Source organism: Microcaecilia unicolor, chromosome 9 (assembly GCF_901765095.1).
Source record: "Microcaecilia unicolor chromosome 9, aMicUni1.1, whole genome shotgun sequence".
NCBI lineage: Eukaryota > Metazoa > Chordata > Amphibia > Gymnophiona > Siphonopidae > Microcaecilia > Microcaecilia unicolor.
The window spans coordinates 132,862,475-132,887,428 of NC_044039.1; the positions used below are offsets into that span (position 1 = coordinate 132,862,475).

Consider the following 24,954-nt stretch of genomic DNA (forward strand, 5'->3'; position numbering starts at 1 on the left):
CAGTTCCAAGGCCCCAGGCCCTCCCCCCCAGCTCCCAAGGCCCCCTTCCTTCCCTCCCTCCCAGTTCCAAGGCCCCCTGCTCTCCTTCACAACTGTAAGGGGCCCCATTCCCTCCCTCCCTCCCAGTTCCAAGGCCCCCTGCTCTCCTTCACAACTGTAAGGGGCCCCATTCCCTCCCTCCCTCCCAGTTCCAAGGCCCCTTGCCCCCCCCCCCCGTGCCTTCTTCCCAGCCAGCTGGAAGGCCCCCTTCAGTCCAGCCCTCCCAGCTCCAAGGCCCCCCTCTCCTTCTGAGACCTCCCATGTCCCCTCCCCCCCAAGGTAGCCGCTACCGCCCCCCCCCCACCCCGGAGTCGCCCCCTCCCCCCCTTCACCCGGCCCGGGCCCTCTCTTCGTTATTCAACTTACAGCAGCGCTAAAACAGCAGCAAGCTGCAGCTCCCGTTGGCCTTCCTTCACTGCCTGTGCCTCGCCCTCGTGTGACGTCACGTCGGCGAGGGCGGGGCACAGGCAGGGAAGGAAGGCCGACAGGAGCTGAAGCTGAGCTGCTTGCTGCTGTTTCGGCGCTGCTGTAAGCTGAATAACGAAGAGAGGGCCCGGGCCGGGTGAAGGGGGGGTGGTGGCGACTCCGGGGGGGGGGGGCGGTAGCGGCTACCTTGGGGGGGAGCGGTAGCGACGTCAGCGGTTCCCTCCCTCCCCTTCCGTGCAGTTTCCCTCTCTGTCCCGCCCCCCTCGACCCGTCATCACGTCTTGACGCGGGGGCGGGACAGAGAGGGAAGTCTCTACTATGCATTTGCAAGTGAGTACGGTCACTTGCCTTTTATATGTTTGATTAACAAGGTGGGAAATACAGACATCAAGAGGCCCTTCTACAAAAATGCGTTAAGTTGTGGGCGCAAGATTTTAACGCGTCGCAAGCCCCAAACTAACCCTGCATCAAGAAGGGGCATTGCCACTATTTTTTATTGCAGGTCATGCATTAACATTCAGATTAATGTTTGGTATCTGCTCCTGATAAATGCGGAAGCAGTTACTGCCTCTTCCAGGGCCTCCGAGAGACAGGGCCGGGCCCGGGGCAAGGCCAACCCCGAGGTATTTAGAATACACTTAGGTGTAGTTAATGCGAGTGAAGCTATGCGCATCCATTTACGTCAATGAAAAGCTGGTGTAAATCCCTGCATGTAGATTTACATGCACTGGCCCATATTTTATAATAACATGTGTAGATTTTGGAATGCCCACAAAACGCCCATTTCCACATCCATAACCACGCCCCTTTTGCCTGTGCGCGTTAGAATTTAGGTACAGTACATTACAGAATACGCTTAGCAATGTACGCATGTAAATTCAAATTTTTGCCAATGAGTGCTCATTATTGCTTGTTAAGAGCTGTTAACAACAGTTAGCTTTTTAAACAAACTATGTGCATAGTTATAAAATATGCCTAGATTTACATGTGAAATCACACTTAACTCTAGGCACACTATATAGAATCCGGGGGATATTGTCCACTGCCCAGATGTTTATTTACTGTGGGCTATATATTAAATTAAATAAATATGAAACCCATGAGTTATTTACATGTTAACTAGGCATATGCACTGATATTAGATATGAAATGTGGTGAGAGAAAGGTAGGAAATTTATGGAGACTCAGTGATGAATACCATTTTGCTCCAAATCACCATCAGCTGGCTATTCATTGGTTAGTTTTGGAGCTATGTACCAAATGTTGGTGATTCTAGTAAATTTGTGGATGGAATATCTTCAACCTGTGATATCAAACAAGCAGAGAAAGCCTGATTTTTAAAGCATATATGATAAATCAGAAAAACTCCATGTTCCATCTTATCAGTTCTCAGAGATTGAGCCAGTCACCCAGTGATTCAAACCTTGTTATGCGATGTCTTATTTGCATTCATATTTCAAAATACAGGAGACCACTGTACCATTGTTTCTGCAAGTGAACGGACCTTCTTTATGTGAAAATTGGTTACTGTGCAAACTAGATCCATTGCAAACTTATGCATGAAATGTTGCTTCAACAACTGGAATAAACATAAATTGAGTTATCTTCTTTGTGAAAACCTTCCAGTCAAGCATTTTTGCATGCTGGGTTTTGCTGTATTTAAAGGGAAAGGGAAATGGGACTTGATATACCACCTTTCTGTGGTATTTTGCAACTATATTCATTGTACCTGGGGCAATGAGGGTTAAGTGACTTGCCCACAGTCACAAGGAGCTGTAGTGGGAATTGAACCCAGTTCCCCAAGATCAAAGTCCACTGCACTAACCACTAGGTTACTCCTCCATGATACTGCATGATACTGTCTGCACCATAGTAGCTCATCCATTTTGAAGGATATTATATTGAATATTGAGGATATTATACTGAATGTTACATTTAATGCCAAAACTTAACCAGTGACTGTGCTTACAGTTATTAAATATTTCCCAGATTAAATTTACAACAAAGGATAGCTTTATCCTATATTTGAAGTTAGCATTCCCTATCATCCTTGTCATTGATACATTATAGTAGCTGTCTTTCAACAAATTAAACCATTTTGATGTTTTTTGTCACATAATTAAAATGATATTGTTGATTGTTCCACAACCTTCCAGCATTATTGCTGTCTCTATGAATCATCTCCTAGCCAAGGGCTAATATCCCTAGTCCTGCTCTTGAACCATCTCATTAATAACTAAAGCAATCGAGTCTACGCTTGTGGGAACCAGCGTGGGAATGATCTAGCTATGCCAAGAAACTATTCTAAGTTACAGCTGTTCTGGAATGACAGCATGTCTAAAACTGGCAGTGAAGAATAGCCTGTACTTACTAGCTGGCATTCCACCACCTGGAGGTAGACAAAAAGGAGAAAGGCAAAAAGAATGCTCACAGCAGACCCAAGGAATCCACTACAGAGGAAATTTTAAAACTGGGCACCTCCATTTAAGCTCCATGATATAGCACAATGACAGCCTATTTTATACCAATATCTGGACAACCAGATGCCGTTATATAATAGTGGCGTAATCAGGCAATCAGTGTGCCTAACATTTAGGCACCCACCATAGACTTGGTATAACTGAGGGCACCTAAATGCTGCAAGGGCTGTACGGGACCTGGAAATCAGGGGCCAGCCTACAGCCTCCCAGAGTCACACCCACACTCGCCAAGGATAACCTTGTAATAATAAACTTACACTCCAGAATGAACAGCAAACTTCTCTTCCCCTTTATTTCTTCCTTCTGCCAGATCTGACAATACAGATAGATAGTCTAGTGTTGGACCCTGACAGTACAGGGCATACATAGCTTACAGTATTGTGTAAGTTACTACTAATAATAATAATCATTTCTATAGCACTAATAGACATACACAGCACTGTACACATTATATGCAGGTACTTTCTCAGTCTCTAGAGGACTCATAATCTAAGGGCCCCTATTACAAAGCGGCAGTAAGCCCAACGCATGCATACCGCTCGCTAAACAAGAAGTACCACCGGGCTATCGCAGCAGCCCGGCAGTACTTCCCACCCCCAGCACGCCGTCATATCCCCTCAAAATGGCCGCATGGCAAGTGCTTTACTTGAACCATAATAACATATAAAGATGAAAAAAACCCAACCACTTACCATCTCCATCAAACAGAGGTTGAGTCTCCATCGTTGGCGTTGGCTTCGAACCATCATCTGAGTTCAGTGTTAAAAAGAAACGAAAAGAAACTACCATTATTGAGGTAAATGCTATCTACTCTCCAGAACTGTTGAATTATTGGGATTTGCACATGGCCCGGCCAAGTTCAAGAGAGATAAAGACAGGAAGGAAGGAAGAAATGAAAAAGAGAGAAGCAAACAAAATATATTGACAGGGTGACAAAAGAGAATGTAAGCAAACAGAAAAAAACATATTGACAACTTACTAACCTGAAATGACTACTGGTGGCAGTCAGCATCAGGCGGAAGACAGAAGTCTCACCTGGCTGAACCATAACACATCATGGTAATCCCTGCCTACTTCTAATATATGTAAAATATGTGCCCAAATCGTTTTTGTCATGAATATGTGCTTCCACATGATATGTTACATGAATGCCAGTCAGGGTTTGGAAAAGCCCATAGTATGGAAACAGTTCTGGTTACCTTATCGGAGCAGCTCCATCGATGGCTTGGTAAAGGGATAGAAACTCTGATCCTACAACTGGACATCAGAAGCATTTGACTTGGTGGATCATTCTATTCTTTTGACCAGGTTTACCAGATTGGGAGTGGGTGGATCAGTACTAAAATGATTTTGTGGTTTCCTTTCTTCTTGAACCACTGAAATAATCTTTAAGGGGGAAACATCTTGGGCTTGGAAACTGTCATGTGGAGTACCTCAGATCTCCCCAATTTAATTTAACATATATACATGTGATCATGGGGATCTGATTCAGAAACGGTATTTCTCATCTATCTTATACAGGCAATTTTCCATTATTTCTACCAGTAATTGGGTCTCTTGGGCTATGGAGTTGAAGAATCCTCTTGCTTTCATAAGTGGTTGGTTAAAAGCCACCTAACATTGAATTTGGATAAAACTACCATTCTATGGCTAAATGGCAACTTGAGTGTGTGCCTTCTGAAGAAGTGAACGGTGATGGATAAGTATCAGTTATGGTCACTGATCAAAATCATTATTGATTTGACATTGCTGTTTGAAGGTCAGGTGGCCAACCTTTATTTTAAAAGGCTTTTTTAAAACTGTGAAAGATGAGACAGATCCATTCTCTGCTGAAGGATAATGATCTGAGGCAATGGTTCTCTCCTTCCTTGATTATTATAATCTCCTGTATTTGAGTTCTCCTAAACACAACTCATCGCAAAGCTTGCAACTGTTGCAGAACAGGGCAGCCAAATTGATTTGCAGGCACCACTTCTTTTCTGATTTCATTACATTGGTTGCTGTCAGACTTAAGGATAATTTTTTAACTGCTTACTTTACGTTAAAAATTTTATATATTGGTCCTAAATTATTTTTCTAGCAATTGTGACTAAATACTGCTCAGCACAAGTTGATCTACAAGAGACAAAATGGTTGGTGATGGGGCACCTTGTACCTTTGTTCAGGAAAAAAATAAAAACTTGATTGTTTGAGGAACTGTTAACAAGACAATGATAGTTCTTTGTTATTTGACAGTATTGTGAATAGCTAAGCATTGTAGTAACATAGTAAATGACGGCAGATAAAGACCCATACAGTCCATTCAGTCTGCCCAACAAGATTATCGCATATGATGTAAAATGAGTTTCTTTATATGTATACCCGAGTTTGATTTGTCCGTGCCATTTTCAGGGCACAGACCATAGAAGTCTGCCCTGCACTGTTCTTGTACTAAAATTTCTTTAACATCGAAGCCCCTTAAAATTTGCATTCCAGCCCATCCATATCTATTCAGTCACAATCAGGGCACAGACTGTAGAAGTCTGCCCAGGACTGGTTTTGCTTCCCAATCTCCACTAAGATTCCGTGGATCCATTCCTTCTAAACAGGATTCCTTTGTGTTTATCCCACACATTTATCCCATTACCGTCACTGTTTTAGTAGAGATACTGAGTGTATTAGAGGTTCTAATCTTGTAGATTGAGCTAATTGGAGATTTTAACTTTATATTTTATTGTTTGTATAATTGATGTTTTGTGATTTATTTTGTGACTCTATTTCTATTGTAATTGCTTGTAAATTGCCTAGGTCCTACATATAGTATGGAGCAGGAGAGAAATACTCAAATTAAATATTGATCAAATGATATTAATCCACCAACAATTCAAAGTCACACTTTCTTATAGAGGTTCCTAACATCACACACAAAATATATATACCGTACTATATAAAAAATATTTTTATGTGGGTCATCAGATCCAACAGGTGCTTAAATCTATTTAACTTTATTTAGGATATCATTATCACCACACTCATCTTCAGTCCAATTTTATAAGTATTAGAAGGGCAATTCTAGAAGTTGACCTGTAAACACAGACGTCAATTGTGCGCATAACTTATAGAATAATAGAACATGTGTGATTGGCACCAACATCATTTAGCGCATAAGTGCAAGGGGTGTAAACATGAGTAATATATGGATGAAGTATAGGCATATCTCTGAGATATGTATATTCAGGTTGATATTCAAAGCAATATAGCTGGCTAGAAATGGCTCCTGGCTGGTTAAATTGCATATTTGGGGCTAGCCACTAATTTTCATTGGCACCTAAGTGGTTAGAGCCCCTGAAAATAACCAGTTTGCTCAAACTGAAAACTGGCTATTTTGGTGGCATTCCAGGTGCGGAGACAACACTTGGCAAGTTAAGTGCCGATAGTCTTGCAATTATGGGGTCCTTTTACTAAGGTGCGCTAATGGATTTTGCATTTTCCTATGGGCATCTTATCATTTAGCGTGCACTAATCATTTGTGCATGCTAAATCTGTTAGTGCACCTTAGTAAAAGGACCCCTTAACTGGCCAAGGAAACTGCATAAGAGTCAGTCCTATCTGTGGGGGTCTTTTACTAAGCCGCAGTAGTGATTTTAGCGCATGCTAAATGCTAGAGATGCCCATATTTGGGCATCTCTTGCATTTAGCGCATGCTTATTTTTAGCGCATGCTAAAAACGCTACCGCGGGCTAGTAAAATTAGTATTAATTGTATCTCTACTCAGCCATGGTAATAGCCAGGGAAGAATATTGTAAGCCACATTGAGCCTGCAAATAGGTGGGAAAATGTGGGATACAAATGCAACAAATAAATAAATAAATAAATAAAATAAAAGTCCCCCTGTATGTGGTAACCTATAGCCGGTTAAGTGATGAATATTGCACTTAACGGGCTATGATGTAGCTGGCTCCGGAAACCCGAAAATTCAGTGCCAAAGCCCGGACATGACCTTGCATTGAATTTCTGAGTTTAGCACCAGTGGCATTACCAGCTGAATATCGGACTCAGAATTTATAGAATACTATAATTTACACAATCTTTAGGGCACAGTTAGGCACCAATATTATCACCCTAAAAAAATATTTGTCTTAGATAGGGTTCTTACAACTTCAGCTTTGGAAAACATATGCGTTCAAGTAAACATTCCCATAGGAGACATTCTTCCGTGTGGAATCCACTACTCCAGTTTGTAGGCAGTTAAGAAAAAACGCCTCCACTATACCTTCTTTATTGCTGACACCCTAAACTGATGACATTTTCAGAGGCTAAGTAGACAAGCTTAGAAGGTTTATATGTGGAAAAACTCTACTTTCACATATATATCTGCCTAAATATGTGTCATAGCTTTAGAATGTAGAGATTTAAAAGGGGGGGGGGGGTATTCTGGGCCTAGTTTAGATAGTCCTTAACAACACGTGCATTTTCTATTTTCTAATGGAAATAAACACATACTTCAAAAAATTTCCCCCATCAGCATTTACACCTGCTCTGAAGCACACATAACTGTCAGCTGACTGCTCATCTGGATCTGGAGTTTGGAGGGATGCACTTTCATTAAAATATACATGAAGCAAAATCAATTTTCTGCTATTCATTGAGATATTTTCAAAGGTACATCCACAGATAAAACAGTGTTTACCTGTGGATACTTCCTTTGAAAATTACTCTCTCCCTTCCGCAGAGAAAAAGGGCTGAGCTGGAGAAAGGGATAAGGTAGGGCAATAGGGGTAAGCACAGGGATTTCATTTGGACATTTCTGAGTATTTTCTAATCCCCATAATTTGCCCCTGCAAAATATGCAGGTTAAAAAAAATATTTCCATGTTACTATCTTCCATGAATCTTCAAAGGGAAACTTCCTGCAGTCTTTCTCTTTGAAAATTGACTCAGAGGCTTGCAGATATAAAGCCTGTTCACTGAAAATAGCCATCTTTACGACCTCTTAAATTAAAACGTTGAAAAGATCAAATCACAGTAATGCCAGCATCCTAGCACTCGGTCTAACTGCGGAGAACTCTGCCCAGTCACTGGATGCTGCCTTCAATTCTGCTTCTATAATCACTGTTTACATGGTTTCTCTTATGTACATGTAATTCTCCCTAATCCAATATAACACCCTTCTCTGAAAAACTGTGAATTGATTTCTTTTATTCCAATAATTTTGGTATGGTGATTTAATATTTCTTCTAGCATCAAGCAATTAGTAAGCTAATTAAAACCACAGCTAAAGTCAATTTAATGAACTTTTTTGATGGATTCGTGAGGGTCTTTTTTTTTTTCCTGGAAGATCTTCCTTGAGCCCTGAACACAATGTTTACTTTACAAGAGCTTTTTACGCTACAAGAGCTAAAAAGCAATAGAATATCATTCACAGGTCTCAATTTATGTACAAACCTAGAAATATACTCCCTGATATTCAAACGAAGTTACAATAATACGATAAGTAGGCACCTTCTTTTAGGTGCCCTGATGCCACACGATGAGATTCTACTCTAGAATGGCATCTGGTCACCTAGAATCCATTACAGAATACTAGTATTACTTCTCGTCATCAGTATGTCTAACATTCAGGCACTTTCAGTTACAGTAGCCATTGCCCTGCTGTAACTGCGGGTACCTAAATGTGACAAAGGCATGCATAACTTATTGTGGGGCCCTTTTACTAAGGCACGTAGGCCCTACGTGTGTTCAACGCATGTCAAATTAGAACAACAGCCCAGCTACTGTGTGCCCCAGGCGGTAATTCTAATTTTGACGTGTGTCCAAAACGCACAGCAGAAAAGTTTCTATTTTCTACCACGTGGTGCTAACTGGGCAATGTACGCGTGCTGATGATTACCGCCTGGTTCACACGTGAGACCTTACCGCTAAGTCAATGGGTGGCGGTAAGGTCTCAGGCCCAAAATGGACATGCGTTGATTTTTATTTTGCCGTACGTCCATTTTCAGCCCCCCAAAAAGAAAAAGGCCTTTGTTGCAGGCGTGCTGAAAAATGGACCTGTACACATCCAATACACGCGCCTACATAAGCGCAGGCCATTTTTCGGCGCACCTTAGTAAAAGGGCCCCTGTATTATGTAAGTTGTGTCATAAATGGTAGTTCCTCCCATGCCCACCCCATGCTCCACTCATGTGAATACCCCCTTGCATTTACGCACCATGGACTACAGTAAACCGCCTACTGGTGGAGTAGAGAATTACTATAAGAAACTAGTTTGATAGAAATGTTACCATTTCTGGTAGGATAATAAATATATCAAATGTTTGCACAAAACTTGGTTGTTGCTTTGTTTCCCTCAGTATCTCGGCTATTGGAACTCAGTAACTTGGCAACCAGCAGCTTTCAAGGACCACAGCATCAGATAAGTACACAAAGCTACTCTTTTGCCTTAATATAATTCGAATTCTATCCACTAAGAACCTGATTCTTTCCGCCCGATATTCAGTGCTATTTAACCAGATATCCATGAATATTCAGCGGGAGATAGCCGGTTATCTCCTGCTGAATACTCGCAGTCAGATCCTACCCTCAGATTCTATATAGCGCGCCTAGAGTTACGTCTGGTTCTGCACGTAAATCTTGGCGCATTCTATAACTATACGCATAGATTAATTGTTTTAACAAGCTGTTAACAGCTCTTAACAAGCAATAACGAGCACTAATTGGCAAAAATGTGAATTTACACGCATACATTGCTAAGCATATTCTATAATGTTCTGCGTGTACATTCTAACACATTCAGGCAAAAAGGGGCATGGAAACGGGCATTTCGTGGGCATTCCAAAATCTACATGCATTGTTATAAAATATGGGCCACTGCGCGTGAATCTACTTGCAAGGATTCACGCCAGCTTTTTGTTGGTGTAAATGGACACGAGTAGATTCGGTCACATGAACTACGCCTAAGCGTATTCTAAATACCGGGCGTAGATTTACGTGCAGTAATTAGAATACACTTAGGCATGATTGCCTAACGCGCGTTAATTTTAGGTGCCATACATAGAATCGGGCCTTTTGTGGATAACCAGCTATATCACGAGATATAGCCGGCTATCTGCGAATATTCAGCACATCACCAGCTACGTTTCCTGGCCAAACAGGGCTGCCAAAATAGCAGGCCTATCTTTGGCTGGTTTAAACTTAACCGGCCAGTGCTGAATATTGATTGGCCGGTTAAATTTAAACCGGCCAAAAATAAACCAGATATTTAATGCTGATTGACAGAAACATCCAGGCTCAGCGCCGACCACAAGAGGCAGCCCTGCTAACACCCGTGGTCTGAATATCAGCCCATTTTTTCTCAAATCTTAATTTTCCTTTACAGGTTTCATCGAATACACACCCAGATTTCCCTCAGGTAAGTATTTTACAGTGGGCATGTACTGGTAGCATGGGTGTAGTTTGACTGTTTCATTTGGGGGGGGGGGGGGCAAAGGATAGGGTGGAGCATATTAGCATATTCATTTGTATATATATATATATATATATATATATATATATATATATATATATACACAAATGAATATGCTAATATGGAGGAAGTAAGGAAGGGAAAAAGAGCTGGCTTTTTTGGGGAATAACCATAATGAATATGTATGAGATATCAAGCCAGCTCTTTCTCCCTTCCTTCCTTTTTTCCTCCTTACCCAGCACTCCCTCTTCCTCTCCAGTAGTATTTCCCCACCCCCTTTCCCATACAATGCCAGTGTTGACCTTAGAAATGCAAAAGCTCTATATGTAGATCCTTCAAGAGGTAGTGTGTCATGATTTAGGCTCTATACCCTTTCTAATGTTTTGGTGCCATCTCAGTAAGGCCAACACACAATCTGTCCACTGCAAAACGCTATACACAGACTTGTGCAAAAACACACTCATAACCTTCCTAACCAACTAATTCCAAGGACAGGATGAGCTACAACCTTATGCGTGAAAAGGCAGAACTGTAATTACACCAGGCTCTAAAACACCAATACACTACCTCATGAAAAAAAAGTAAAACAAAAAGGGCTGCAAATACTACACGCTAGCAGAATACTGCACCTTGATCACACATGAAAAACACATGACACAACAGACATGACACAAGGAACTAGAAATCAAAAAATATGAAGGCAAAATACTGAACTGGAAAGTTAACTCAAGAAGTCAGACTCGACATGCAGCAATACCAGAAAAATTGAAACTTACATGCAAAATATCACAGATGCACATTTCAAAAAGCTGACATTCCAATTAATAAATTCTGAATAAAATACTTTTTTCTACCTTTGTTGTCTGATCATTTAGTTTTTCTATTTGCTTTGGTCCCAGTGTCTTCTGTTTTATGCAGTGTCTTCTTTCCATTTGATATTTTTTCTCTCACCATGTCCACCGTTCTCCTGTGTCTTTATACGTCCTGTCTACCATCTGTAGCCCTGTCCCTATCCTTCCTCGAGTTTCAGTAAAATGGCTGTGAGACTTATTTTTGGACTTTATAAGTACGACGTCACAATTCAGACTTAAACGACTTTTCAAAAATGCCCCACATTACTATGAATTTTACTTTCAATTTTCTTTGAGGAGCATTTTCGATATGGCGACTAAGTCCAACTTTGGAAGTTTTGCTCAAAACATCCAAAATTCGAGTGGGGACAGAAAAATGCCTATTTTTTTTGGTCTGAAAATGGCAATTTTCTAGAAGTTTTGTGCTCAAAATGTTTATCTTTTTGGTCCATTTTTGAAAAAAAAAATGTTCAAGAGAAAAAAGTAGAAAATCAAGCCATTGGGAAGTAGGAGGATCCAGCTTTCCTAGTAGACTGGCCACACAGGCATCCCAGCAGTGCAGTGGGGCACTGCAGTGGACTTCACATAAAAGGTCCTATTACCCCCTTATAGTGTATGGTGAGCCCTTCAAAACCCACAAAAAACCCTACTGTACCCAACTATACACCACTACAGTAGCCCATATGGCTGCAGGTGTCACCTATATGTGGGTACAGTAGGTTATTTTGGGGGGGGGGGGGGACTGAAACGTTCCACCATAAGTGTAATAGTTAGAGTGGATTATAGGCCTGGGTCACCTTCTCTACAGTGCACTGCACCCATCACTAGGCAGTTCCAGGAACCTGCTTGCTGCTCTAATAGGACTGAAGAGGTGATAGAGCCTGATATGTACTGTTTCATTTACATCTTTGCGGGGTAGGAGGGGGTTAGTGACCACTGAAGGAGTAAGGGGGTGTCATTCCTTTATTCCTGCAGTGGTCATCTGGTCATTTAGGGCAATTTTTTGTGGCTTATTTGTTAATAAAACAGGTCTAGACCAAAACGTCCAACTTATAGCCCTGGATGTTTTTGTTTTGTTCCATTATGGCAGAAAAATGTCCAAGTGTTTGGAATGCCCAGATCCTACCCTTAACACGTCCCTGACACACTTCCTTGTGATTTGAATGCACTTCTGACAGACTTCATAGAAAAACATCTAAAAACAACTGTTTTGAAAATACCAATTTGGATGTTTTTGTGAGAAAAACATCCAAATGCTGATTTATGCCACTTTAAGGACACTTTTCTCTTTTGAAAATGAGCCCCTTTGTAATTCTTTGTGTGTGTGTGTGTGTGTGGGGGGGGGGGGGGTTCTTTGTGCTAGCTGGCTAATGGTTCCATGCTCACTCTCCACCCTTACCACACTCCCTGACAGAAATTTTCAAAAAAACCCTTTAATACAATCATGCGGTAGCTTGTTTCCATGTGTTAACCGTGTATTAAGGGGGTATTTTACTAAAGATTAGCTCATGTTATTGGCAGCAGGGCCCATAGGGAATAAAATGGGTTCTCTGGCAGATAGCATATCTTAATCTTTAGTAAAAGACAAGTGTTTAATACTCTTTAGTAAAAGGGTCCTTTGTCTCTTCATAATGTGGATTAGTTGCTGGATTTGTTTGTAAATTCTCTTTCTTTTCTGTTTTCTGCATTTATTGTAATGTACGTATAAAGGAATTTATTAAATTAAATTTAAAAAAAACAATAGACCAGCTGTTGTCTTTTTCAGGTGCAGGAGAAGTATACAAAGATGACATGTAATATCTGGATTGTGGTCTTGTCCCTTATATAGCAAGAGGAGAGCTGTTCAATAATACAGTAGCATTTTACTGCAGTGACTTTTCACTGTATTTATATGTCAGCATCAAGAATTCAGCTATAAAAATTGCTGCCAAGTACAGTTTAGTTCCAAAAATGCACAGTGCTCAATTGTGATTAAATTGCACTGGCTTCCAATATAGGCTCATACTATATTTAAACTCTGTACCTTAGGGCCCTGTTTATTAAGGTATGCAAGCGTTTTTAGCATGCGCTAACACTAGAGACACCCATAGGAATATACAGGTGTCTCTAGCGTTAGCGCGTGCTAATTTTTAGCATGAGTTAAAAACACTAGCGTACCTACAGCATGGCTTAGTAAAACAGGGTCCTTTTAGTGTTTAAAATTATCCATGGTTTTGTTCCAGCTTATATGGGGCTTTAAAAAAAATCCCCCCTTTGATAAGTTATTACATATTTAGGATCATTCACTCCTGCATTTTCCATCTGTGAGGGATGTAAAGCCACAAGAATGTTTTCATTAACTAATCTCCTATCGGGCTCTGCTCTCTGGAATTCTCTCCCCTTAAATTGGAAATGAATTATATGTGGTTTTGTAGAAAGGTTAAAAACATTTCTTTTTCAGACATTGTTAGAATAGTAGACTCTTAATTTATGGTAAATTTTATTGTTTTCTGTATTTCCTAGACATGTTCTAGCTTCTTTTTGACTATTATCTGCATTGAACCAAACAGATGGGTAACAGCGAAATGTAAGTATTGGTATTGTATTGTATACTGTATTGTACATATTAAATCTTGACCTTTGAACTTGGGTGTCAGCATTCAACCCTATCAACTAATCAGATGTAAGGCTAAACCAAATGCAATGATCAAGATTGAGGAACTAGGGAACTCCTCATATGGCTTCTTTTTATTTTTATTTTATATTTATTTTTATTAACAATTACATATAAATAAGAACTTGATAAAGAAAATGGAATACCCAGCTCAATCACACATATAACACAAATAACATAAAGAGGTCCTTTTACCAAGCTGCAGTAAATGTTAGCCTTAGAACACCCATACGCAGGTGTTTCCAGCACACTAAGGCCATTTTTATTGCAGCAGAACGGCCAATTTTCAATTTGTTCCATTAATGGCCATGCACTAAGGTTCAATAAAATTTATATGGAAATATAATGTTTGATTTTAACAAAATATTTCTAAAAAGCAAGGAAAAGACCTCAAAACGCCCGACCGCTTACTTTCAGTTTTCAGCGGCTTTAACTGGGGGCGTGGTGTTCATCACTGGTCATAAAAACCTTGCTTGGAAAGAATTATTTTAACTTTTAATTTATTTCCAAATAGATTTTAACAATTTTGCTCTTTTTACAAGAAAATCTTTTTAAATATATTGACAATATCAATGCTAACTTCAAATTTTCTTTGGTTCATAAAAACCTTCACTGATTCTCATGAAGTGCTCTAAAGCAGCTTTACAAAGATAAAGTAAAGTCGAGCAATTATCTGTTGCCCGACGGTGGCCCCATCCGTTTCGCTTGTGGGCTTTTTCAAGGGCTGTGCTTCGACAGGGAAAGCATTGAGAAAATTTTTTTCCTCTCTCTTGATCTGACCATAATTTAGTGCGTGTGTCAAAAGGAAAAAATCCACCAAGGTGGAAGAACACTGAATTTCCATGAGACAAGGACAGTGGGAAAACGAACATGAACTCAAGAGACAGGGACAAAGGTCTTGAACTGCTTGGCGTTCTGCTATTTTGATGTTACCACCAGACCGTGTCGATTGACCAACTATTCTTAGAAGGTCTTTTTAAAGACCATGCTACATAACTGTATATCTAGCACAATTATGTACTAGAGATTTTACTTCAAATATAGCTTAGAAGGTTACCCATCAGTCATACCACTTCATGTATATGTTTGAATCTCTACACTTCAAAGAGAGCCTAGTAGACTCCTGAGGCAGGCCTGTGGTCGAAACACAGTACTGTGTTGAGTCTACAATCAATAAAATCAACTTGAGCAGTGTGACAAGGCAAGCCCCAGAGATTCCCCAGTGAAGCAGTTGAGCCCAGAACTACAGGTCCCAGAACAGGGCCGTGCCGATGCGGTAAGCGGGGTAAGCACCGCAGGAGGGCGCCCACCTCTGGAGGGCGCCGCCGCGGTGCTTACCCTCGCCCCGCGCCGCTGAGGCCTTTAAATCTTTTACTTGCAGTCGCAGCAGCATCTGTGAAAGCGGAGCGCTGCCGACGTCTCCCTTCCCTTCGCGCTGTTGGTTCCCTCAGTGTCCCGCCTTCTTCTGATGTCAGAAGAAGGTGGGACACTGAGGGAACCAACAGCACGAAGGGAAGGGAGACGTCGGCAGCGCTCCGCTTTCACAGACGCTGCTGCGACTGCAAGTAAAAGATTTAAAGGCCCCCAGGGCGCGCCGCGATCATCTTCACGGGGGGGGGGGGGGCGCGCGCGCCAACTGTTCATCTGCGGGGGGGGGGCGGCACAGACCCTTGGCACGGGCCTGTCCCAGAAGTCCTTGCAAGAATGAGAGAAGAGAGTAGTCCTAAAAAAATGGAATGGATTCCCAGCCCCAGCAGGGGGAGCAATGGCCTGAGGCAGGGTGAGCCTGTTACTCCCTTCCCCACTAGAGGGGGAGGGAAGGATGAAGCTCAGTTTCCCTGGCTTCGCCATCAGTATATAATTCCCCCCAGCTGTGAGAAGGGGGGAGCAGATTTCCTGGAGGCTCTCAGTCACAGGAGAGAGGGGAGACAAATGGAGAGAGAGAGATTCCATGAAGTATGTGGAGGAAGGAAGTAGCCTGCCACTAGAGCTGCCTAAGAGAGAGGAGCCAGTTACCATGGAGTGGGAGAATTCCAAGGTTGCCCTGCCCAGCACTTGAAGGCAGTGGAGGAGGCCACACCGGGCGTGGTGCTGAGAGGTGGGAGAAACTGCCAACCCTGCTCCTTACAGGGTTCCCTCTGTGCTGTGAAAAGGCAGGTGATTTGTGGTATTGGTTTGATGTGCACAGACTGTCCATGAAGATCTGTTCTGAACTGTTGTGCTATATTGGAAGTGTGCTGAACTCTTACTAAACCCTTCTGAAGGAGGGGGAAGGGAAAGCTAATGTCCTAATAGAAGACCTGAGGTCTTGAGGAGCTGAATGTTTGCTGAGGGATTTTGGGACCTGGACTGTACCTTTTTTCTTCTGAAGATTATCTTATGAGGACTATTTTTTTCTTTTGAAGACTATATTAAGAGGGCTGTACCTTTTGTTTTGAAGAATATAATTATGATTTTTGGTATGAAATTGCCTTGATAATAAAATACTTTGGCCCTGAGTCCCAGTATCAGCAGTATTCTGTCCCGGACCCTGGGAGCCCCGTGGGCTTGCTGGCTCCACCCAAGAGGAGGAAGCGCACCCCCTCCCCCCTTTACAGCACTTCAAGACCTTTGTCCCTGTCTCTTGAGCTCATAGTCATTTTCCCACTGTCCTTGTCACCATCAGCATGTGGCCATTAAAAACATTTTGGCAGCACCTATTTTATAAACAGTAAGGGCTTCTGCGGTAATTCTGTACCAATCAGTTAGCACACGGTAACAGAAATGCCCACTCTCCTCCCCCACACAAGCCCCCTCCAAGAAAACATTTTTAAAATATTTTAGTGTGCAGGTAGCGCACACTGATTGGGAACTCACCACAGGATGCCTGAGTGTATCCTGTGCTAAGCCCTTTTAAGCTGCAGCAGTGGCGTAGCAAGGGCGGGGCGGTGGGGGCGGTCCGCCCCGGGTGCATGCTGCTGGAACAGTGCAGAGAGCAGCTGCGTGCCTGTCGGCTTCACTGGTTCCCTGCTCCCTGCACCCTCCAGCAGCCAAGAATGCACCTGGGGAGGGGGGTGCTTGATGTGCCGGGGAGGGGGTGTCATTGCAGTAGGGGGGGCTTGATGCACCGGGGGGTGTCATGCTGCACCCTGGGGGGACGGACGCCGCTGCACCCGGGGGGGGGGGTGCGCAGCGGCGATCCACCTCGGGTGGCAGCTGACCTAGGATCGCCACTGAGCTGCAGTAAGCACATACTAGTGTTTGGTCCTCAAGTAGATGGTGAAACAGAGATAGTATACATTAATAGCCCATTAATGGGGAGAGGGCACTTCACAAACTCAAAGAAGATGGATTAAAGATTTTTAAAAAAAGGGAAAACAATGTCTCCAATAAATTTAGGGGTCCTTTTACTACGGTGTGCTGAAAAATGGCCTGTGTTTTAGACGCGCGCAGATCCATTTTTCAGTACACCTGTAACAATGCCCTTTTAAAATTTTGACCAAAAATGGATGTGCGGCAAAATGAAAATTGACGTGCATCCATCCTGGGTCTGAGACCTTACCACCACCCATTGACTTAGTGGTAAGGTCTCATGCATTAACTGGGCAGTAATGGTCTCCGTGTGTCAAATGCCTTTTACCGCCCGGTAGCACTGCATGCCAGAAAATAAAAAATTATTTTCTGGTGTGCATAGTGGACACGCGTCAGAAATGACATTACCGCCCGGACCACACGGTAGCCAGGCGGTAACTCACAATTGGCACATGGGCCCGCATAGACGCTTAGGTGGCTTAGTAATAGGACCCCTGAAACTTTATAGTAATAGTGGCTAGATACATCAGGAACCTTGAATTACAGGAGAGGAGACGAGATTAGATAAATATTAAAGCCAGTCTAGTAGGAATGTCCTTTGACATGATCGTAGGGGTGTGCATGGGAAAAACATTCATTTTGTTTTTCATTTCATCTTCTTTTATTTCTTCAATTTAGTTTGTGCATGTGCTATAACAACTTCAAGCGCTCTAAAGCAGTGTTTCTCAAGTTGGTCCTGGAGTACCCCCTTGCCAGTCAGGACATCCACAATGAATATGCATGAAAGAAATTTGTATACAATGGAAGCAGTGTATGCAAATCGATCTCATGCATATTCATTGTGGATATTCCAAAAACCTTACAGGCAAGGGGGAACTCCAGGATCAACATGGGAAACACTGCTCTAAAGCACAGAAAGAAATCAAGATTTTGCAGTTTTGCATCACTTCAGATAGAAAATGATATAACAAATAATATTGTGATTTTCCTATCATTACAAAAAGACTTGTACCTACAGAACCTTGTACCTGAAATTCTTTTTTTCCAAAAGAAAAGATACTGTCTTTAACCAACAAGAAACATGACATTGCATTTGTTATAATTCAGTGCCAGAGTTTTAAAAGATCTGTTACTGTTATACTAAACAGTGTTACATTTCCACTGTCCAATTTTGGCAGTGATAGGTGTAACCAATCTATTTTATTGCTCTTCAAGCTGTTTTTCATAAGGCATTGCACAAAAAGCCTTATTTATTGCAGAACCTTCAAACCTTATTTACATCTACAGAAAAAGTTAAAAGAAGACTCAATAAGCCCAAGCTGCAGGGTCTAATTGAATTCCTTCCAGGCACAATCCTCCAATTCACTTTTTCATTCTTGAATAAAGCGATGTGGTTGTTATGTTGGTTTACTTAGAGGCATATTTTCAAAGCACTTAGCCTCCCAAAGTTCCATAGAAACCTATGGAACTTAGCCTCCCAAAGTGCTTTGAAAATAAGCCTGTTTGCCACACAGAAATAAAGGTCAACCAACAGTTTGTAGATGATGCCTTTATATTGGACCAACTTAATGGATTTTTGCCAAGTGACACATCATCAGGTCAGAAGAAAATGAGTTAAGGGGGATGACGTTCCCAAGATTTTTTTTTTAATCATTTTTATTGAGTCTTCATAAAAATTAAAACCAATACAACATTTAGATTATTGCAGTGTTTTATATAGTGGAATAAATTCACAACTTATTAATAAGTTGCGATTATTGCAAAATACTGCAGCTAAATTGATATATGGTTATTCATGTTATGACCATGTGACACCGCTGCTTAGACGGTTACATTGGTTATCAGTTTCTGCTCAGATAGTTTTTAAGATTGTCTGTGTTGTGTTTAACATACTCAGGGGAACTGTTCCTCTCTCCTTCTACAGGCTAGTAAGCTGTGGAATTTCATACCTGAACAAGTTCACGTGATTTCTATAATTTCGCAAGGGACTGAAAACTTATCTTTTTGAGAAATATTTGAATGATTACTTTTTGCGAGTTTTCCTAACTTTTGAATTTATGTTTTATATTTATGCAGCCCACTTAGACTCTTTATTGATTTTAGCGGGATATAAATACCCTGAATAGAATAGAACTGTATAGCATAATTCCCAAGGGTCCACGCCCCCTGCTTCAGTCAATGAAGCTAGGAAGTTGCCTAAGAGAGGCATTTTCGAAAGAAACATCCATGTTTGGATTTGGATGTCTTTGTAAAACGTCCAAATCTGTATTTTTGAAAAAAGATGGATGTCCATCTTTCGTTTTGAAAATACCAAGGACGTCCTTGAATTTGGACGTCCTTCCTAGACATGGATGAAACCAGACAGAATAGTACAGATCGTCGATCCTGCACAGTCAATGCCAACTGAAAGCCATGTCTTTTTCACAAACACAGATACACCCTAATCCACTATAGAATAAGTAATCATAAACTTCCTATGTAGACAAAAATTAAACTGAACCCCCAAGATGCCAGACTCTGCATACAAAGCAACACCACAGAAACAGAAAATGTCCCCTAGTACTGTGCAAAATATAAAGAGTGTGGGAAGGGCCCACGCAACGAGGCGATTTGCTTCTTTTACATGCAGAGTAGACATGAGGCGCTGTGCTGTGCCGCGCCGCTGCTTCACAGATTTTTTAAAAGGCTGGGTGCCGGGTGGCAGTAGAAGAGGGTTGTCTGTCGACGGAGCTGGTAGGCAGGTAGGGATTGCAGCACCAGTGGAGCACCCCCCACCTGCTGACACCCGGACAGACTGCCCCCACCGCCCCGCCCTTGGTATGCCACTGCTAGTCTCTCCTTCTCTTCCTCCTTAAGCCAATACTCACACCAGTCTTTCTCCCTCCATTCAGTCAGAACTGGCCCAACTATTATGGAAGACTAGGCAGATGCCTAGGGTAGCAGCTTTGGGGGAGTACCAAAGAGCAGCTGCAGTCAAAACAAAACAATAGATCCTGACAGCCACAAAAACTGAAAATACTTTAACCTGTATTTTTATGGGATGTTTGTGTGATGATCATGATTGTTCAGCTCAATTATGGGGGGGGGGGGGGGGGGCTGTAAGCTAGGGGCCTGAAAGTTAATTGAAGGGGGTTTAACCCTGGGAACCCTGGGGTGCCAATCACCCTTGAACCAGATCTGCTGCTAGTCCCCACCAGTCTCTCTCTCTCTCTCTCTCTCTCTCTCTCTCTCCTCAACCAGTCTCTTTATCTTCCCTTCCATCCTCTTTCCCTTTACCCTCCGTCAATCCAGAAGTCTCTTTCTCTCTTTAGCATGAAGAAACCATAGGTTGGGACCCACAGGTCTATATCATTTCAAAGATACATTAATAACGGCATAATCAATTCATGTTGGGGTGTTTTCATTAGTTGTGCTTCTTCCTATGCATTCTAGCATCTCTCCAGCTCTGGCAATTGTCTTTTACAGTTTTGCTATGTTAAAATTATCATATAAAATCACCTCAGTGTTTCTTTTCTGCTCTCTGAACATCAGTATCTCACCTTCCGTCATATACAATTCCCTCTGATTCTGCGTAACTGTCCAGTTTTTAGTGTTGAACCCCCAGCTGCCAAGCACTCAATGGGTTCCCACGCTTTCATAAATTGCTTGTCATAAATCTATTCCCCCTAAGGCATGCTCATTCTATTGCAGATCTTTGTGTCATCTGCAAAAAAGCAAACTTGTCTTCTTAATCTGTCTACAAATATCATTCACAAAGAACCAGATCAAGAACTAATCCCTGAGGCAAACAACTCCTTCCTGTTTTCAGAGTGAATTCCATTTACAATCACACTTTCTTGTGGGGAAAAAGGTAAAGGTTGGATCCCACTGATCCTTTGGATCTCCTGGATCACCAGACCCTCTCTACCCCTAACCAGTAAGAGATCTAATCCACTGTTTTAGGTCCTACCCTTAGCAGCACAGTTTATTTGTAAATCTCTTAAATGGGTCAGTATCAAGAGTTTTTGCTGAAATTTAAGTACACCTTATTCAGTACCTATTGATCAGGCTCATCTGACACTGTCTCCATCTGCATGCTGTGTCAAATCACTGTTCTTTTCTTCATGATTCTCGATTAATTTTCCCACCACTAAGACTAACTGGTCTGTACTTTCCAGCCTCCTCCCTATTACAGTTTTATGAATGGAGACAGTATCTTGCCTTCTCCTGTCCCACAGAACTCTTGTCTCTAAAGATCTATTGAACTGATGTTTCAGCAAACATACCAGAACTTCTCTGTTCTCCCTTACTATCATAGGTATACTCCATCTGGTCATGAGTCTTTGCTCACATTTAGTTTTTTTAGTTCTAGACAAACCTTTCCTTCCAGAGATGGCACAACATCCCTCTCACGCTGTAGTAAATTTATAACGAATTGGAGAAAATGTTTCTTCACTCAATGTGTAATTAAACTCTGGAATTCGTTGCCAGAGAATGTGGTAAAGGCGGTTAGCTTAGTGGAGTTTAAAAAAGGGTTGGATGGCTTCCTAAAGGAAAAGTCCATAGACCATTATTAAATGGACTTGGGGGAAATCCACTATTTCTGGGGTAAGCAGTATAAAATGTTTTGTACTTTTTTGGGGATCTTGCCAGGTATTTGTGACCTGGATTGGCCACTGTTGGTAACAGGATGCTGGGCTTGATGGACCTTTGGTCTGTCCCAGTATGGCAATACTTATGTACTTATATGTACTCTTGCCAGCGATGGCCAGTCCTTCTCTAGCATTTCTGCTTTCCCTTTGTCTCTTTCATACCTTTGTCCTTATCTCCTCTCAGTCCTACAATCCCATCTCTGCCCTCCACCTTTCATTGATATGTCTGAAAAAGCTTTCTCACTTCATTTTATCTACCTTCATTGGGGGCAATAATGGTTTGACTGAATGTGTCATCAGGGTCTTCAGCTCATATCAGAGCCTGGGAAGAAGAAAGAAAGTTGCAACTGCGGTACAAGAGAAAGAGGGGGAGGAGGAGTGAGAGGACAGCACTAGGGTAGAGTGGAGTGGAGTGGATTGGGATGGGGAAGAAGTCAGTAAGAGAGCTGTACTGAGGTCAGGTGGCCTAGGAGTTGTGTACTCACCAGAAAAGAAATGCACTTGTATGTATTTCTGTCACCTTCCTCTCTCCTTCCCCTATAAAGGATCATTAGCAATAGCAGTAACTGGTGAGTATATTTTGTCCCTAACAAGTTAAGTAGTAGAAGAAAATGAAACATTACAAATAATACAACAGATGTCAGACTCCAAGACTATATAGTTAGACTGCTATATAGTCCCACACAGAAAACACACATTAGTAGAATACTTCACCTTGATCACAGATTCTCACCAAATGCAAAATAAACGACACCAATTTAGAAATAGAAACATACAAACAGAAACTAAAAAAGCCACTGAAGAAATAGAAACAGAACTGTATTTTTTCCTACTGTACAAAGTAGAGACTGGAAGAAATGCTGAAAATGACAGGATTTTATAGCTAAAATATTTAATGGTATACTACCTGAGCAGATTTAAGGAGAGGGAAATATTATAGAATTTATGCACCTCACCCATCCCCTTTGCAAACAAAAATGTTCCCCAGTTGTGTTGAATGAGAAAGGGAAGTTATATCTATGGGTGGGTGAGCTGGAGAAGGCACGCTGTATATATACACATATGTTTAAAAGTGAGGGTTATTTTGTGTAAGGGGTTTTTGTCTATTTATCACACCTCCTACTCTCTTTTCTCCCCTCATCAACTCATTTCCTATCAGTTTCTCATGGAAATCTCAAATGAGGAGTGAAGAAAATATAACAAAACAAAAAGCAAAACCACTAAATACGTGCACAGTATTTTAAACTGACAGATATGTAGCTCATTAAAGAACTTTTTAAACATTTTTAAAGACGGGAGGAAAAAGCCTCAGATTATATGCTGGTGTATTGTAGTTTTGTTTTAGCTGCGAAGGGTGCAATGGTGGATATACAATTTGAACAATATGGCTTAAATTCTTCTATTTTTACTAAAAGGAATCATTTTTTACTAAAAGGATCTTTTGAAGTTTCTTGAGCCAATGAAAATTCTCAGTCGGGATGTTTGACATTTTTTCTAGCCTATTACGAGCATTTGATGAGTAAGTTTTTGATTGGATAAGGTTTCCTATATACAATGATCTACAGATGCTGAGCCACCATTTTGAAAGTGCTCAGTATTTCATGGTTGAATGAGAGGGCAATGAGTACTGTGTGTGGTTACATTTTTAAGATTGAACAGTAATTATGTTATTTTCTGTTTTCTCTGCAGGTATTGACTTAAAGCTTTTTACCTGCTGAAGCAGCAGCTGTGGCACCTCAAAACGGTGGCCCATGTCAGGGTGTATCTTCAAGCAGAGCTCATAAGCTAAATTTATATAAGAGAATAATTAAAAATTGTGGAAGGTTTTTAAGCCACTCTTTCTCATGGTGCATCTTCCCTGACACCACCCTCTACTCTCTCCACACACAGCTCCACTCTGAATTCACTCTCCTCCCTTTATTTTTTGTGCCAAAAAATTATATTTTTTTTGTTTCAGAATACAGACATATTTAGAAAGAGTATAATTTACATAAGTACATAAGTAATGCCATACTGGGAAAAGACCAAAGGTCCATTGAGCACAGCATCCTGTCCCCGACAGCGACCAATCCAGGTCAAGGGCACCTGGCAAGCTACCCAAACGTACAAACATTTTATACAAGTTATTCCTGAAATTGTGGATTTTTCCCAAGTCCATTTAGTAGCAGTCTATGGACTTGTCCTTTAGGAAACTGTCCAATCCCTTTTTAAACTCTGCCAATCTAACCGCCTTCACCACGTTCTCCGGCAACGAATTCCAGAGTTTAATTACGCGTTGAGTGAAGAAAAATTTTCTCCTATTTGTTTTAAATTTACTACACTGTAGTTTCATCACATGCCCCCTAGTCCTAGTATTTTTGGAAAGCATGAACAGACACTTCACACCCACCTATTCCACTCCACTCATTATTTTATATACCTCTATCATGTCTCTCATCAGCCGTCTCTTCTCCAAGCTGAAAAGCCCCAGCCTCCTTAGTCTTTCTTCATAGGGAAGTCGTCCCATCCCCGCTATCATTTTTGTCACCCTTCGCTGCACCTTTTCCAGTTCTACTATATCTTTCTTGAGATGCGGCGACCAGAATTGAACACAATACTCAAGGTGCGGTCGCACCATGGAGCGATACAATGGCATTATAACGTCCTCACATCTGTTCTCCATACCTTTCCTAATAATACCCAACATTCAATTCGCTTTCCTAGCCGCAGCAGCACACTGAGCAGAAGGTTTCAGTGTATTATCAACGACATTTATTTATCTGTCTAAATGTTTGTACACACAGCCTCAGACTTCACTTGTTCGGGTACAAGGCTTGTATGCATAGGGTGACACATACACATTCTCTCTCTCTCTCTCTCTCTCTCTCTCTCTCTCTCTCTCTCTAGCTTTCTGTGTACAGGATGAGTCTTCTTCAGGGTCTTCAGGAACCAGGGTTTGCACCTACCATACTATCTTAATATTAACTCCCTGATAGGTCCACCTCCTGTAAAACTATTTGCGATTAAGCCTCATTCACTAGATGCCTCTCCACTCATTTCTCCCACATTCTCCCTTTTCCATCACACTACACAATTCCCAAATAGACTGGAACTGAGCCATGTGCATCCATCAGCACAGGAAGGAGGAGAGCAAGGTAGGACAG

The 24,954-nt window shown here is 41.6% G+C and overlaps 1 protein-coding gene across 1 annotated transcript in view; it reads right to left on the reverse strand.

Moving 5' to 3' along the window:
* The window catches only part of SMOC1 (SPARC related modular calcium binding 1), a 410,799-nt gene that overhangs the window by 120,602 nt on the left and 265,243 nt on the right, over nt 1-24,954 (reverse strand). The window contains exon 6 of the mRNA XM_030215156.1: nt 3,638-3,694. Within this exon, the coding sequence (XP_030071016.1) occupies nt 3,638-3,694 (57 nt within the window). The remainder of the gene's footprint in view (nt 1-3,637; nt 3,695-24,954) is intronic.